At 37.5% G+C, this 18,486-nt stretch overlaps 1 protein-coding gene across 1 annotated transcript; it reads right to left on the bottom strand.

The window, feature by feature from the left end:
* Positions 1 to 221: 221 nt before the first annotated feature.
* Positions 222 to 18,462, bottom strand: ZBTB49 (zinc finger and BTB domain containing 49). Its single transcript, XM_005428053.2, has 8 exons — positions 18,389 to 18,462; positions 17,209 to 17,382; positions 14,102 to 15,201; positions 8,981 to 9,027; positions 5,119 to 5,192; positions 4,294 to 4,376; positions 4,047 to 4,208; positions 222 to 1,574 (listed from the first exon to the last, which is right to left on the bottom strand). The coding sequence occupies exons 2-8, from the start codon at positions 17,358 to 17,360 to the stop codon at positions 907 to 909; spliced, it is 2,286 nt and encodes a 761-aa protein (XP_005428110.1). The 5' UTR covers positions 17,361 to 17,382; positions 18,389 to 18,462; the 3' UTR covers positions 222 to 906.
* Positions 18,463 to 18,486: the final 24 nt, after the last annotated feature.

Raw genomic sequence — 18,486 nt, 5'->3', positions numbered from 1 at the left:
GGCCTCTCTAAGCAAGGTTTCTGTCCTGTAAGAGTCTATTTATTCCATTAATCAGCCAATGTCTTATACTCATTCAAGTACAAGACAACTTACTGGTGTATTGATTGCATTTATTTTATAGTGCAGCTCTTCTTGTGATGGCATCCCCTTTAGCATTGCAAAGATACCTGGAATAGATGGAACTACTGAAAATCCTTCACAGAAAGACAAAATACATCAAGCAGTGTAAAACAATTTCTCTTTATTCACAACTTGATCTTCGCCTTCATGTTACAAATAATCTGCTGTGCAAAATAGTTTATAAAATACTAAAAAAAAGCTTTTATTGTAAAAAAATAAAGTTTCTAGATATACAGTTACTTTGCACTATCACAAATATTGCCCAGTATTTAACATTTCAATTCAATGTCACAATACTCAGGTCCTGTAACCAAATGACCCTACTGGTAAGAAAGCCACTACTGAAACTCAGGCTCACTAGGGATTGGTTAAACATTTTCCTCCTGTCATATCTACACCATCACAAAGCTCTGATGACCCATGCTTGGGGCTGTACCCCTACCATGAACTTAGACACTGGCCATCCTTTCCTCAATTATTAGGTAAAAAAATTCCAAGTTAAATGGTAAATTTAGTTGGTGGCAAATTTTAGTAAATCATGGCAGTAACACAGGAGCTACACAGTGCAGTCACAGAACAACAAAGGTCCCCAACAGTGCATTTAAACTTTGCTGAGAAGCAGTGTAAATAAAGGCAGCCTACATGTGGTTCTGGGAATGAGCACTCTGATTCCTGTCAGTGTCCAAGCTACCTGGCCTAAAAACTCTGTGTGATGTCTCTGTGCTGCAGTGCAATTGCAACCACATGAAACACCTCGGAGAAGTTTTGGTACAGTCAGCTGAGCCCTCATTGCTCCAATTCGCTTTCATTTTGCAGGGTTTTCATGGCCAAGCCCCAGAGGGTCATGCTGGAGAAGAAGGGGCCCTCGTTGCCCTTGTAGGCGGCAGAGGAGGCGCGGCTGCCCAGGGGCTCGGCGTCCAGGCCAGGCACGGAGGGGCGGATCAGGGCAATGCCCTCGGCCTGCAGGGGCTCCTCTGCTGCAGACACATCCACCTCGGGGTAAGCATAGGCTGGGGGTGCTGCTGGGGCCTGCTGGGCCTGGCCTTTCAGCACTTTGGTAGAATCCACAGCGAGTTTCTCTGTGTTTGCCGAGTCGTGGTGCTGGATCATGGATCGCAGCTTACAGTAAGAATCCGCCGAACTGTCGAATTCAGGGGAGCTTCCAGCGGGAGGAATGGGAAATTTAACGGACACTGGTAACAATGTAACAGACATCTCTGGGCCAAAGGAGTCAGAACTCTGGGACTTGTCAAGGTCGGGCGTTTCAATCCCTTGGGTGAGTTCCTCGAGGGCGTTGTGCCCCTCCTCGGAGGCCCTGCAGTGCATCTTGCTGTGCCGCCGCAGCACGGCCGAGCGCGTGAAGCACTTGTTGCACGTCTCACACGTGTAGGGCTTCTCCCCCGTGTGCGTCCTCACATGCCTGCGCAGGTCACCAGAGCCCGCAAAACACTTCCCTGCAAGGGACCAGGGAGAGGTTCAGATATTGCTCTCAGCACAAGTGAGTAAACACGTTTTAATCTCAGGATTTCTGCTGGTCAGAGTGACCCTGAGATACGTACAAGTCTCTTTTCCCAGCCCGGCAGTCAAAGAAGGAGTCAGGATTCTTCTCGTTCTCAAGGTTGTTTATTATTTCTTATTTATAACATTCTTTCTCTGGCCTGCTGAGGTCCATTCAGCAGGTCAGACAGAGGAACACTGACTGCCCTCGGAGGTGGTGGTGTCTTTTATAATAAAAACTACATGTACATTATTTACAATACTTTCCCCATACCTATCACCTATGTTGGACAGTTTGTCTCTACCCTAAACCAATCCAAAAGTGTCACCATCACAGCAGAAGATGGAGGCCAAGAAGAAGAAGGAGAAAGACTGGACATGCACAGATTCCTCCATCTTACCTCCTGAACCCCCATTCTAAAACCCCCAAAATTCTACATTTTCACCCTGTGATAAATTCACTATCATTCTACTTAAACTTTAGTGGCTTGCAGATCCTCATTTAGGTTGGTAATTTTTTCCATGGGCCAAAATCAAAGGCACAGGTGTCTTGGGCTCTGTGCCAAGGTCTCGAGTCCTCCAGGGCAGTCAGAGGAACTTCCTGGGTTCTGACATTTTAATTACAGAAACTATCAAGCAATAAGGTATCATATGTCCCATTATTTATCTAGAACAGGTTCAAACAAGTTTCATCTGTTTTTACAATTCCATTAACTTGTTTCTTCTTCTTGATCTGATTTTCTAACTTGTGTTTCCCCATGAATGGGTTTAGTTTTTGTCTCCAGAGACAGGAATATCCATTTGTACTTGAAAACTGTGAGTGCTCTCGGTTTGTCTCAATCTTAACAGAGGAAAAAAAATTAAACTATCAATTTAATTTCTCCGTCTGGAAAAACAGTATGCTGATAAGCTTCTAAATATATTCTTCCAGTGAGAGCTGCATCATAGAAAGAAATGGTTTGTTCATTACCAAGGAACTACTCTCAAACTGGTGACAAAGTTAGCTTTTTTGTTTACTTTAGGCTAACATAATGCAGCAGTCCTTTTTTACATTCTGGCCAGAGAATGTGTGAGAACTATAATTTTTTATTGCTGTAAATATTAGAACACAGAAGAATATTCAATTGTTTGTCTATCTTCAAAGCTACAGACTCAAATAAGCTCAATCATCATATTGCTAAGAAAAGAGTTTGAGGCTGAACCAAGGCAAAGTGTAGGAGAACAAGCAGAAAAAGAGAGAATTAATTTCCAGAATTGCCACATGATTCAGACACTTCACATTCTTTAAAATAGTAGAAGTAAGCTTGTGATTTTTATCTCATTTATTTTGCAAGGACCAACTAAAATGAACCATTTTAAATGACTGCCCAGTCCAACTGCAGTCTCAATTTTCAGCAGCATACTGTTTATTTTGCTGCACAGATTTTTCTTCAGAACAGCCATTAAACATAATGATAAGATTAAAATTACTGGAGTAATATATCTGGCTGTTTTGCATAGTGTGAATGATTTCTTAATGCTTCACCAGATCCTATTTGCACAAATCAAAAATATTCAAATGACCACTACAAGACAAAATGAAAACAAGCTTGTTTAATGGCAGCAACACAACTGTTTTTATTTTTGTATCCTCTGTATTTATTTCCTCATTCTGATACAAGGCCTCCTGATAATATTGGCTTTTTCTTGTGCCTTAAGACAGTGCAAATAAAACATACTGCAGCTGGATTTGAACACAGGAAGTTACCTTCCTCTGAAGCTGATTCCTCAGAACATGAATGAAATTCTGTCAAAATAACACATAATGGCAAAAAAAAAATACTGTGCAGGATGCTAAGTAACCCATGAGATCAAGATATACCTGATCAAAAGCCATTTTCAGACCTCCTGGCAGTATGACTTATCTAACAGATCTTGAAAATGGGTGTTCTGAGATATTGATCATGTTTTGATTTTATTCCAGAGGCTGAAGCAAAGTAGCAAAAGATTGTAATTATCAAACTCTGTGGGCGAATGCAGTTAAAATCAAATGGTATGCAGTTGAAAAAAAAAAAAAAGAAAATACCCCATCAATAGCCAAATGATGTCAAACCTCACTTTCCATCAGAAAGAAATCTATTTTTGAAGTAGCTACTCTGAGCATCTCTGTAGCAAACATGTTAGCAAAGACACACAATTTTGATTCCTCTTACTTCCTTTCTCTAATTTTCAACTGAAATTCTCTTTTAAACTTACAGGAAATAAAGGAGTTTATTACACCAAATGAAAGAGTGTGAAGCACGCAAGACAGAAAATTTTGTGACTGACTTTCACAACATGGTATTTCAATCTAAAACAGTTTTGATTAATTGTTACTCTGCTGACAAAGGAACTTTTACTCATCATTTGAAAAGCAAAGACACAACCAAGCAATGTACAGTGAACCTTACCACAAGCTGAACAGCTGTATGGTCTCTCTCCAGTGTGCCTTATCCTGTGCTTGACCAATTTTCGTTGCATATTAAATGACTTCCCACATTCATCACAGGTGAACACTTTATCTGCTGTATGGGTCTTTTTGTGCTCCTTTAAATTACTGAAGTTACTGAAACCTAGAAAAATATGACAGGCTCTGAGATTAAAATGACTCCTCACTTTTCAGACAAAAAGCCTGAGACAGCTTTGGTTCTTACACACCTCTGCCACAGATATCACACAGGTGAGGTTTTTCTCCAGAATGAATAATTATATGACGCTGAACATCACCAGAAGCAGCAAATCTGTAACACAACACAGAGACCCAATTAGTATCTTTATAAAGCCCTTACTTCCCTAAACTATCATATGGAAATTGGCTTGAATGAATGCCTGATGTTCTGAATAACGACTAAGACCTAAAACACAGATAAATGGATGCAGTTAAGAAAACATTTTTAAACTGACAATGCCCAATCCAATTTCTGCTAGGAAAAAACCTCCAAAATTATTTTTACCATTAATGTTACTAATTCGTTCTCCATTTTATGCTATTCCCACATCAGTGTATTTTTTGTCACCTGTCAGCTAGCAGAATGCTTTGCTTAAATTTGTCAAATTTCCCACACTTCAGGACTTCATAAAACGGAAAAAAAAAAAGGTATCACCAAATAATGACAAAAATGTGAGGTAAAGGTACAAACCCACATGATTTATTGTGACTCACACCACTCAAAATACACACAACAATATACAACACAATACATACAACACAACAAAATACACTCCATGTTATTCTTACCTACATACCAGTACACAAAAAATTTAGACAACAAGCTCTGGTGACACTGATTATCTTACAACAAGTCAATTGCCAACATTTATGTATTTTAATCCCATCAGCACACATTTAAATCCAGCATCTTCTAAATAAAATTGAGCAGCATGCTGCCTTAGCTCTTGGCTTGTAGTTTATCATGAAGATTAGCAGAAAACATGAACAAATTTTTTCATGTTAACTTTACTAAGATGAACAATTCTACTCACCTTTTGCCACAGATTTCACAAATGTATGGCTTCTCACCAGAATGTCGACGTAAATGTGTCTGAAGGTTACCTGCCTGAAGGGAGAGCAATTTAAGCATTTAAATATTTAAATTCAGCTTGCCTGTTGCTGTATACATATTAAAAAAAATTATGGGAACTATGAGACTGGCTTTTTATTGCTACTTCTAAGGCAGTGAAGACTACAAAGCACGTATGAACTCAAGTACTCTTATCTAGTAAAGACAGACTACCATGTACTTCAAATTGTTTACATATGCAATTATCCATTGACAAGAAGACAAATAGGGAAAAAATCAAAACAAGAAGACTAAAATCAAATGCTAAGAGAAAAGAAAGACCTATAATTGAAAGCAGATCCGATTATAAATGAAGATTACACTATCTAGAATGCAGTGAAAAAGAAAACTTACTAACTTACTAGCAATATGGTTCATCTCAGTCTCAATTTCCCTGTCCTACAAATAAAATATTGTTACACAAGGATGTCTGAATTCACCTACCAGGTGGTTAAAAAGAAAAGAATAGGGTGACCATTTTTCTCTCCATAAAATACTCAGATGCTCAAAACCTGAAATTATTTACTCATACCAAAATAAAATAGAATAGGAAGTACAGAAAAGAACAAATGAGACTATTGCTAACAATTGTATTACATATCTTTCCTCTCTCAATTCTCTAAAAATCATGCTAGTCTAGCCAGCAAGCCAGACAATGACCAGATAAAATCTTCTTACTGAGTCCAACTTTTTTTGAAATGTTTTAAAGCCACTGGTCCTTGTGAATGGCTACTCCACTGAGTCCAGTTCTCAAAGCACAAGACACACCTTGTAGAAGAGCTGCAGATGTTCCATACATGGTGCACACTTCCACAGTCAGTTTTTAAACCTTTTTGATTGATAATTGCCTGGGGTTTATTTATCTAAGGAAACATCAAGTCCTTTACATTGGGAAAGAAAATTTGGGATGCAAAGATTATCATGTTCTCATCAGTCACAGTAAGATAACAAAAATAAGACCCAGGCAAATTCCTTCTGACAAATTTAGATAATAAATTACCTGTTATGATCTGTAATAAATTACCTGTTATGATCACTGTAATTAGACAGTATAATATCCCAGAACTCAACTACTACTGACACACACACACAGAGGACAGTATTGAATGGATCAATGTGAGAACCCTGGAAGAGCTTCCTTTAATCCCTGAACATTTTTTCAGACAACAGTGTGACTGAACAACTGTTTTCTAAGGCCAAACTTTCTAATACTGAAATCTACTCAAAGAAAGGCATTAGGCACTTATTTCTGGGGAAGAAGAAGAAGATGATGACTCATGGAATAATTTTTGCTTTTCAAAGACAAGGGATTTTATGTCACAGTGCATTTTAGAAAAGCATACAGAAAAAGACAGAACCTTTACTTCTATCCATGTCACAAACAAACCCTATCATGGGCATTTGAAAGTTATTCCAGATAAAGACAAAGGGTGAATTTGAAGTGCAAAAACTATTTCCCACAAAGGCATATGAAGTAAGAATAAAAACATTTTACAGAAAGCAGCAAGTAGATCCATTTCTTTATTACAAGCCTATGTCCTGTCCTCCTAATGAGGGCAAAGCTTGTTACTATCTGTGCTAAGACAAAAAATAGTAAAAACATCAATAGCTTGTATTCTTTCTTAAGCTTTAAAGCTGGCACAGAACTTTGGTTAAAGCATCACATGCCATCCCAATGAAAAAAAAAAAAACTAAGGGGACTTCTGCTTGCATGTCAGTGCGAGAAAAAAAATGCTCAGAAGAATCCTCAAAAATGGTTGCATAGACCTCCTCCCAGATTTGGAGACCAAAGAGATACACCAGACTTAGTCCTTTTGTAAATGGCAAGCTTTCAAAGTGAAGCATCTTATGCACGTGGGCCCCAAAAGAATCTCTGCAGGAGGAGCTGAAACACAATATCCTGGATCACCAGCCACAGAGGGTTCACATCACAACAAGCTGTGTACAAGCAATAAGGGAAGATGAAGGCTTGGAACTAAAAAAGGAATGTTTTCCTCAAAAAAATCTAAGACTTTTATGGCTGTTTGTTCCCAACTATGAGTTCCCACATCAATTTCCCCTACTTCTTTCATTTTCTGCTCCACATTCCAACACACAGCCCATCAGCTACATTCAGCAGGGGCAGACATCCCACCAGGCCCAACAGCTGCCCTGTCTCCAAAGCACAGAACATGAAGGCTTAAATAAGAAAAGTGTTTCTATTTATGTGCCTGCAGATGGAGAAGATAAAGGACAAGATCAGAGATGGTATTTTAAGCAAAGAGTAGACAATAATTATCCTTGCATCTTACTTTCTGGTGAGTGAAATCTTATTTGCAGGACTCAAAAGCAAGTACCTCAGACCCCTTTATGAGCAGAGAAAGAGCTGCAGCCCAGAGGCTGAATGCTCTGGCTCTATGCTGGATATGTAGGGACTGTCCATGAACACCTATCTGCCTGCCCCTTCAGGCAAGTCAGGTCACAGGGAGGGAAGGGAAGCTGTTTGGCAGGGTTTAATTAAAAGGCAGAAATTTCCAGCTTTGTCAGGAGTTTTGCTCGTTTCTGTAATTAAAGAGGAGCAAAGCATATTGCATGAGGAGTCTGTCATGCCTGTCAAACACTGTGTGACACTTCCCCCCTGTAGTAGTAGAGAACACCACTCTATTTGCCAAAAGTACTTTTAAAGGTATTTGAAATAGCCATGTTTTTCTTTTAATAACTAGAAGTTCAGCCATCAAAATGAATGAAAATACTGCTCATTGCCTAAAAAAAACATGCCCAGTTTTGCTGAAAATTGCCCAATAAGCATGATGAAACAGTATTGTTCACTGGATGCAGTCTTATATTCAGATTTAGCAACGAGGTGGAGGACATAAAAGCATCAGATTCGTGGGACAAACAAGGCCCATGGTGGGCTGTGAAACTGAAGCAAGAGCAGCACAACCAGTGGTGGGTAGGTAGACAAAAAGCACATAGCTCTAATTCTTAAACCAGCACCCATAAGAAATGCCAAGGCTATTCAACAATAATTATGTAATCTTAGTATAAAAATATGCACCTGTTTATTGTCTGCTGTTCTTACATGTGCACCTCTCAACCACAAAATCAGAAAGGAAATAGACATTTTGGAATGTGAGACCAATAGGCACCAAAATTGTAGAAATACAAATGAATTGTTGTACCCAGAACAGGAAGTAAACACTGGAGGGCAAATAAAGCAGCTAAAGCTTAGGCCCTGTATGTAAGTATGGAATTTCACAAGAAGTTTTTTTTTTAAATCATAGCTGAGCTTTGTCACTTCCAACAGGTGGTGGTTTCTTTCTCACTGAAAGAAACTGAGCCCACTTATATGGATACAAATTCTTTTTATCTGACTCAAATCTACTTAATAATTTATGCCATTTAGGAAGATGAAACTGCATTGTAAATACAACATTACATAAAACTTGAATCTGCACTTTTTTCAGACATTGTAAAAATGCTATTCACAACATACCTTTAAGCATAAAGCACAAGAACAGTTTGGAAATTAATGTTCTTTGTATTTCAAATACAGCTCTGGCTCTGTTTACTTAAACATTCATTTGAATGTAAAACACATAACACATCTACTGAGAGCAGACAGAATCAAAGACATCTAAAACATTCAACATGTTGTTTTCATATAAGACATTTTAATAATTTATCCCTAAAGTGAACTGTGTCTTTAAACAACAAAAAAAATCTAATCTTAAACCCAAGACTTTTAGAATCAACACAGAGATGCATTTCAAGTGTAAGTACCATAATATATAAAATATTCCCACCTGTGAGAAGTGTTTCCCACAAATGTTACATTCAAAAGGCTTCTCACCTAAAAGAAGAAACATAGTAATAATTCTAATAGTTGCAGTGGAACACAAATGTTTAAAATTCTAATTCTAATAGTTGCAGTAGAAATGTTTAAAATTGATACACTTCCTTTTAAAACATGTAATGTAAGAGTAAAAAATATCCCCAAAAGGATACTTACCCATGTATTTAAGGAGAAATTCAAGAGGGAAATACAGCTTCTATCACTGAGTTTGTAAGCAGACTTGCTCAGAATTTATCTTTCAAACAAGTAGAAGAAAACCTTCACGAATGGGTGAAGGTTTTAATATTTTTAAAATACTTTTGATTCTAAATGAAAGGAGTATCATAACACCAGAAAAAAACAGAATAGAAGACCAGGCCCAACAACAACAGCGATGGGAAGGGCACCTGTTTTTTCACTTGCACAGAGACACATTCTTAAAAAGAAGGAGGAATAAAGGGAAGCTAATTTGGAAGAATTGTTTTTTCTGATTTTAATGTCTACCATATATCTCTGCTCAGCACATAACCATTCAGTTCCAGAAAATATACATTTGCCTTCAAATCCTCATCCTATACAAAAGTAACTGAAGAGTACTGAAGTATTTCCCTCCAAAATTCTGAATTTATATTTGTAAAACTGTTATCCTTGAATCTCTAAAAACTGATTACCAGCTTTAGTAAAAACTGATGCAGTCCACTTTAGCTTTTCAAAATAACTTGACTCTCAATCTAGAATGTGACTGTACAACACTTCAATTCTCGCGCTGTTAAGACAAGTATGTTTTTGTAATAACTTTTTCTCCTCTATAGTAATTCATACAGGTGTTTTGCAATTCCCCCTGCTTAGTTCCTGGTTTCCTAGTTTTTACACTGTTGATAAACTTTTAAAATTCATCTTTTAGAATTTTAAAAACAAAAATGATGCTCAAATTCCATTCATTCAATGGCAGTCACACTTATCATCTTTCATGAGTCTAACTGCACATTTAAAGGACATTTATGCAGGGCACATGTGCAGGGCAACAATACTAGTGTAAATCCAAATGATTTTGAAAACAGAATATTTCCAAAGGGAAAAAAACCATCTTAAACTGTGTTTCATCTTGATCATGATTTAAAAATCCATAAAAAGACTTTTATTTACTTCTTTAATTTTAATCTTCCTGACTTTACAGAAGGCCTCTTGGCTTCTCTTCCATTAAGTATTCTTTACACCAATATTTTTCCTCCATCCTTGGAAATGTTACAAGCAACATCTACCACATCCAGGTGTGGGAATTCCATTTCCCTTTCCTCCTGCCAAATACAGATGAAGTTCTTCCAATATATTTTAGGATCAAGAACTAAATGCAATTCTCTTTTGATTTAAAACACAGAGTAAACATACAGTTATGTTGCTTCACAGATTGCAACCTTGCAGTTAGTCTGACAGCTTGAGGCTTTACCTACTTTGTCTGCTTAATGAAGAATGGAAATCTGGCCATTTTAAAAAAAGCTTTCCTTCAATCAAAGATAAAAATCATGAAACCAGTAAATCAACTATAAAGTCACTCAACTCTAAAGAGCCCTGAGACTTGATTTCATTACTGTTTTAAACTTGCAAAACACTAAAAATTCTGATACTGACAACACAAATGTAAATGAAACTAACAGGGAGCCAGATCTGTAGCGACTGGAAAGGATTCAGAAAGCCATAAAAGCATCAAGATAATATGAAATGGAGGATAAAGAAAAGCAATAGTAAGCAATTTTTGCAGAAATTACCTACACAAAAAAGAAGTCACTGGAGACCAAAAGAATAGTATCTGAACAGTAATCCACTCTGAAAAGACTAGAGGGAGAGGGAAGGAATTGGAGGCTTAAAATTCTCCAAACAATCATTGTAGGCTGCATGCAGCCTCATTCTAACTGTACTGATGTACAAAGAATTGGAGGTTTTCCCCCCAAGATAAAGATAAAACAAACAGGGTTTTTTCTAAAAAATCATCAAATGACTTTTTGAAGAACAATTTTGCACTTGCATAGAATCCCAAACCACTGGGCTTATCAAGTAACCTATTGCTCAGAGGCAATTAGCCTCACTGTACCTGAGGATGTATTACTAAGAGTGCAGCTAATAAACTGAAGATTATTCTTCTCTGCCTGTCACTGGTCAAACCATATCTGGATCCTTAAGAAAAGAAGGCACACAGGAAATCTTACTGCTGGCTACAGGCTTGGGAGGGCAGATGCAAGCAGGTTGTTCCTGCTATATAGTCTTAGGACAAGAGGCAACAGATGCAAGTGTGATCATGACAAATTCCAATTAGATATATGAAAATAATCTTTTACCCCATGAGGGTGGTCAGACACTGGGAGTGATTGTCTGGAGAGGTTGTGGAAACTCTGTCTCAGGAGATGTCCAAAATTTTCACTACACAAGGTCATGAACAAAACAACCCAATCTAATTTGATGTGTCCTTGAGCAGGAAACTGGAGCAGATTACCTCAGGAGACCCATGCCAATTTAAATTATTCTATGATTCTACAACTGTCAATAAATTCCAAACCAAAAACCTCATCTGACAACACCAGGATTGCATCCTTCCTGTTCAACACCCTGCAAGAAGATAAAATACAACAACAATAGAGAAAAACTGGGGAAAAGTAGTAACTGAATACAATTTAGACAGTGCTTAATCCAGGGGACTTTACTTTTAACGCTTGGGCTGCCTTGTGCTTTCTACCTTCTGTTTCATCCTTTCTTCTTCAGCATTCTGCAAGAAGAGGTGAAGATAAAGTACACAACAGTGGCCAAAGCAGTGTTGTGTCAGCTCCAGAGGAGAAAGGCATGAAGGCAGAAGTGGTGCTCCTGATGAGATCACAAAGGTGAGGAGCTGTACTCACTAAGGCAAGGAATGCTGGAAGTTGCTCAAGCAAAACTCAATGAAAAAGTTGAGGATCAACAATGTATTGTATTACATGGCAGTGCTACTCTGTTCCTGTTCCATTCCATCCTGCCAAGAGTTCTTTCCATGGGCCCGAGTTTGTTTTGGGTTGCTCTTTTGAGATGTTCCCTGAAAATACATAAAATGTCCCAACAAAACCACTGGATGTTCCTGGACAGGTATGGACTATACAAAAGAGATACACTTGCTTGCTTTTTTCCAGATGAGTCAATATAATAATAAAGAACAAATTATAACATTCAGTCAAAAGTCAGTGTAGTAAGCTCTGTTTAGAGATTCCTTTAGATGTCCATGATAATAATACAAATAAAACAGTCAGACATGCCAGCACAATGACTGTAGAACACAGTTTGGCTGCCTTCACATAGAAAGCTCATCAATGCACCCATGCTAACCTGTAAATTCTTTCGTAGTTCCTAGTGTTCATGGACAGAGAATTTTACATGTGCTTTTTCTTGACAACCAGACCACCACAGCACTTGTGTTGAAATAGTTGTCATTTTTGGGTTAAAAACAGGTTTGCCACTGTGACATGTCCATATCAGCTTCCTCCATCTCTTCAGCAAAGCTGTATTGGGAGGGCTTTCAGTGAGCCCTGTAAGACTTAAATGCCTGCTAACCCTTTTGCTTAGCTCTAGAAAATTCATGTTTTTAAATAAAATTGATTAGCTAGCAATCTGCTATGCTTTCTGAAGTGGCAGATGAATAGAAATGGCTTTTAGCATACATTTATATTACTTAACTACCAGTGTATCTGACAGTAACAATACAGATGTGCCCTGTACCTTCTGCTACAGGTCTTTCCAATACCAACATCCTCTCACCATCCACTGCAATTTCCCAAACACTCTTTTGGGACTTTTCTAGATGGTCTTTGTCATCTATCTTATCATCTGTTTTCCTGAAAATCTAGGATATTAAAATAGACCTGATTATACCAGATCAAACCAGATAATAAGATTCAAAAAAATACAAGGCAAAAAGAGGATCTGGGTAAGAGACATATGCAACTCTTTTACAGGAGAACAAATTTTAGAAAAAGTATTAGCAACATGAACATAGAGAAGCAGTTAAAGCTAACAATTGAAAACTTCAGGCAGCTAATGCAAAATGTTCATATTTCAGATTCTGGGAAGATTTTTCCATTAATAAAATAGAAAAAGAAACTTTTAATTCTAAGGATCAGTTGACAAAATAAATTAATGTCTGCTAAGAGAGTTTCATATTTAGTGTCAAAGTACCAGTACATGATAATTTCAAAATTATGTTTATTTGACAAGATTGAGAGAGATGCATTTGTATATTTAATACAGGGAAAAAGAAAAGCAAAAAACATTCAACAGCTTAACCAGGAGTAATACCATCTCAAGGAGTTTGAATCAATGGTGTTACCTGCCTAGCCAAGGTAATTTTTAAAAACTCTTCTAAAGAAGCATACCTAATAATAGGACATGCTCATTAAATTGAACAGACAAATTAAATAATTTGCAGTTAAACTAGTGCTTGTTTTTCACTAGAATAAAAAGATACTTAGAAATAAATCTATGTTAGGTTTAAAAATATTACCTGTGAATTTTTAAAACAAAGTACATTAATTCAAAATTCCCATTTACTCTGCAGCCTGCAAGAGCCTTACTCTCTAGGTAAACACAATTAAAGTTGTTAAAAGGCATATTTCTACAAGTTAAAAAAATGACTACCAAGCCCCAATCACTTGTATCTTACAATAAATATATGACCAGAGAGAACAGACATATTCTAGTATACTTATAGTACCATTTATTTCTTTACACCTTTTGTTGTCATCTGGCTCAAACATCTGGGCCACCTGACAAATTGACTCATCTAAAAGCAAGACAAAACCAAAGTTTTCACTGAAATTTCATTTTCATCAAATTCACACGATGTTCTTTGGAAAAGCACCCAAAGCCCCAAATACACAGAAATCTTTTCTACAACTCCCAGCAAAACTCGGTATTACAGTTCTTTATTTCTGTAAGATTATCCATTTAAAAAAAAACCAACAAAATAAGCCACAGGCTTTTGAAAGTAGACCCTTAACCAGCATCTCTAAATCAAGAGACACTGCAAGATATTCTGTGCAACTGAAATATTTGATCTGCAGACCAAAGATAACTGTACCTGTATGAGACCTTTTATGTAGCTCCAAATTGCTTGGATGTTTGAAAGCCTTCCCACATAACTCACAAGTATATTGTTTCTGTGACTGAAGAGTCTGTGATTGTCCTTCTTGTTCCAAAGGACCTTGAGATCTTTCCACTTCAACAGTCTGTTCAAAATTCTCTGAATTCACTAAATCTTCAGCTTCTTTTTCATCAGTAACTCTAACATGTGTTGTGTCCATGGTACTTTCATTTACAGGTTCAATTACTTCTGTTATTCTACTGTCATCTCTTTGGGGCTGCTCAGGGGGCTGCTCTGCTGATTTCTGATATCTTAGGAAATTTAACTTTTTGAGGTGCACTGCCTTTTTCAGCCGCATCTGTCTGGTGGGCTGCATAACTGTGCTCTCTGCATTTTGGTCTGGAGCAGCTTCACTTGCAGACTGAACCAGGAAGTTTGATGGTAAGTGCTCAGAAGTTTCCAGAATACACTCAGAGTGATTGACAGTGCAAGAATTACTCTCCACTATGTTTATTTCCGTGGATGTGCTGTAAGAAAAGGCTGGTTCTGCTCCCCTCTCATGATCAGAGCAAGCGTTTTGTTTGTAGAACTGTTTGCTGTAGAAGTTGCGCAGCTTATAGTAGTAATTTGGTTGTTTAAATGGGAGCTCTGTGCAGCTGCCATCTAAGGAATCTTGTGGTGGTTTCTGTCCATCACCTGATGGGGTGTGCAGAGCAACAGGCTGTGAGTGGTGCTCAGCCAAGCCTTTGTTAGTCTGTCTGTCAGCTGAGCACTCAGGCAATAGGTTTGTCCCATAGGCATCCCCAGCACAGCTGGTATCTGTACTCAGAGTGTTCTGCAGTGAAAATACACTACTGCATGGCATGCTGGCTGCCTGCTCCACAGCTGTGGAAGACTTTAAAAAGGTGTGGCAAATGTTCAGCACATTTTGCACTTGGAGGCACTGTGCAATGTCCAGCATAGCTTGTACATTGTCCTGACTAAGATCCAGGTGGGAGGTGTACATGAAATCCAGGATCTGGCCTATGCCACCTACGTTTTTGATGTCCAAGTGAAACACATCATTCTTCTGGCCTGAAGAATTCTGGAAAAGGGTCCTGATAAAATAAGGCAAATATTCAAATACAAGCACAAATAATTCACAAACACTTCAATAAGAAAAACATATACACATCTCAAATAGGCTGCTTGGTATGAAACAAGTTTGTACTCTAAAGAGTACTCTGGTTTTGATGATGAATTTCTCAAAGGTGCTCAATTAGTTGTCTTATATATTAGTCTTACATTACTGCACTTGAAGTACAAATCAAAGTAAATGATCCTTTATCTAACTTTAATTCTGTATTTTTTAATGTTTTCAAATAACACCCTACGCTTGTGGTTTCTTATCCACCATTCTTCACATATTAGGTGCAGTGGTGTATTTATGGACAATTTGCAGAACTGGTTGACTCAGAATGTTTTTTCTCCTTTCATCAATGGCAGATCGAACAGGATATAAATTTTCTAGCAAAATGGAGAAGATAGATCTCAAAGTCAGCTAAACTCTTCTCCTCTGGCAACTGAGCTTGTCCATTGAACTCCATCAGTAAGCCTATCAAAGTTCTTAGCATCAGTTTTTTCTCCAACAATACACAAGAGGATGCCAATATTAAACAAGAAGATGGCATTATTTTCAATTTATTTTCTCATATCAAAAAAGGTACTTTTTTACTGGTACTGGATAAGAATCAAGTAAAAGAATAATGAAGAGTACAGGTACATAGTCCTAAAACAGCAGTACAACCAATATCCACTGAATTGTCACAGAATCCTTAAAATGCATGACAACAGCTCTTACTATTTGATGTAAAGTATTCTCAGCATCAGAGATGTAGTTCTTCACATGCACAAGCAGTCCTAGATTAAATGGGTTCATACTCTCTCTCAGTCAAAAACTTTGGACTCATTAAAATCCTGATATTCTCATAGTAAACAATGACATATAAATGGGGTCAGGTCACTCTTATGTAGTTACTTTCCTACACTAAAAAATGCCCCAAACTTAATGGTTCCTCTTTGTGGGCTAAATCTCAAATTTGGGTTTGTTTAAAGGAGGGCATGATATCAATGAGCTCTAAACCTTAAGAAAATGTGTGTCTATGATGAAACTTCAGAAATGCAGGGGATACTTTGAAACCAGTGCCCATATCCAAATCCTTTCATAAATCTAGACCATCCTATCTAAATTGAAACCAGAACTATAATGAACAGATCTGTGTTGAGAGCCTAAATTAATTAGCCACTTATATCCTATTGAATTTTAATAGGAGCTGAGCTCTTAGTTCTTTTTAACTACATTAAAACTTTGGTCTTTGAGCATAATTGCACTTCATCAGCAGTACAGCACTAGAGGAGAAAAAGGAACCTTTTATCTTTTTTCTCTGGTCATAAAATAAAAGTAGGTTTCTTACAAATGAATTAGTAGTCAAGCTTTAGAGATGTTTCAAAAAACAAGGTCTAAAAACTGCCAGATCTAACAGCTTACTCATAATTAATATAAAACACTAAGCTGGGAGATCCAGAACCCTCCAAAATTTGGAGGCACAATTGAGAGCAGTACAGAAGGGTAAGGAAGCAGTGATGTGGTGTAATGGGCCACCTGTATACTTTAAAACACAGCTGCTGTCTCTGAGAATCTGAGTAAGAAGAGATTCACTAATAACTTATATAGTCACATTTTATTTAGAATATGATTGATGAAACAAGTCCCATTACTTGGAAATGGATAACGTTTTATCAATTCTATCCCTTATTGGCTCTGTTCATATACTCTACTATGTTCCTTGTAAGCAGTTATCTTTTTCTGGTGAAATACTCAATTCAGGTCCATGCCAGAACCTGTTATATGAAGCACTATAAGCAAGTAAGTAAAGAAAATGTCAAAATCAAAGAGCATACTGTGAATACTTGACACAGCTTTATCTCTGGACAAACAATTTCCCTTTTCTCCTTATACTCCCAAGAGTTTCTGCGACCAACAGAAAGAAACACCCTTCTCAGAGAAAACCTCAGCCAACAGCATTTAGCTAACTTTTTAAAGAGAAGAATTTTCTATCACATACCTGAAATATTGACTGAAAGCAGCCAAGACATTTTTGTGTGCTTTGAAGCAGACACCCTTCACCACCAGCATGCAGTCACAGAGAAGCCCCTGAATGCGCTGTTCATGTAGCTGCTGCAGAAGATGACAGCTATGGCTAGCAACAGTGTCCATGCTAGAAAACCACTTAAATTACCTATAATGAAATAAAATGCTAAGGTGAATATTAAATTGCAAAATTAATTTAAAATATTAACAACATTTTTACAATTTATTTTAGTTTTCAGGTTACACCTGCAATTTGATTGCTAATGACATTTTTCTGGTTCAAGATGAGTCACAGTATTGCTCACCAACAGACACACAGCAATACACATTTGAAATACTGATTTTAACAGAGCTTTGCCTACAACAAAGAGCATCTGCAAAAATCTAATGGTGCTGCCAATAAATTGGACTCCATAACCACAAAAAAATGCACCCCAGTTTAGATAACTTCCACAATAATTAGATTCTAAAGCAAAAACACATTGCATGTACAAAACCAGTAACATTTGTAGAGGAAAACCTCAGTTCCTTCATTCTTTAAACTCAGAAGGGAGAACACAGTACAAGGATTATTTCAGGCATTTGTTGCTGTTCTAGCTATATACATTTCCACTGTGGATCTGATTAATTAGACACATTAGCATGGTATTGTTTTTAATACAATGCAATATCTAAAGGAAAAAATCTCCTCTTAACATGTTGAAAAGTCAAGTCACATTCCAACACAACACATTTACATTGAATTCTATATTTCCTTTTTTTTTCCCCTAACAAGGATGTAATGCTTCCCCCGGGCACTTGTACACATGACAATTCCAACTATTAGGACAATCAGAATTTTTAGTCTTCTAACTAGGAATGATGGAGGAAAACCTTCCTATTCTAAGGAATGAAGCAGGAAAACCACTTTCTATTAAGCATGACCAGATAGTGGTCAACCCATTCTCAAATCTCATGAACGATGAGGATTCCACATTAATTTATCCTAGTTTGCTCTATGATTCCCTGTCTCGGGCTGTATTACATAGGAGGGTTATTTTATTTTGCTTTTTCTCTATTAATGCTTATCATGTTTTGACCAGGCTTTAACATAAAGAAAGCACATCAATTTGCTTTCCCTGTGAACATCTCCCACCGCGGCATCCCGCAATTACTTTGACAGTGAAGTGCCTCTCATCCATCAGGTGCGTGTCTCCCCACAGGGCCGGCGGGCACCGGGGCCGCTCCCGAGCGGGAACCCCCAGCACAGCCG

Source organism: Geospiza fortis, unplaced genomic scaffold, assembly GCF_000277835.1.
Source record: "Geospiza fortis unplaced genomic scaffold, GeoFor_1.0 scaffold666, whole genome shotgun sequence".
Lineage (NCBI taxonomy): Eukaryota > Metazoa > Chordata > Aves > Passeriformes > Thraupidae > Geospiza > Geospiza fortis.
This window is presented reverse-complemented; position numbering and strand designations above follow the sequence as displayed.

Bases quoted from the DNA above. Each gene is read 5' to 3' on its own strand.
- ZBTB49 (XM_005428053.2), bottom strand. From the start codon at position 17,360: ATGGACACTGTTGCTAGCCATAGCTGTCATCTTCTGCAGCAGCTACAT. The intron at 15,202-17,208 runs GTATGTGATAGA...TTATTTTATCAG, and splicing joins GCTTTCAGTCAATATTTCAG to GACCCTTTTCCAGAATTCTT. The intron at 5,193-8,980 runs GTGGGAATATTT...CTCTCCCTTCAG, and splicing joins GTGGGAAACACTTCTCACAG to GCAGGTAACCTTCAGACACA.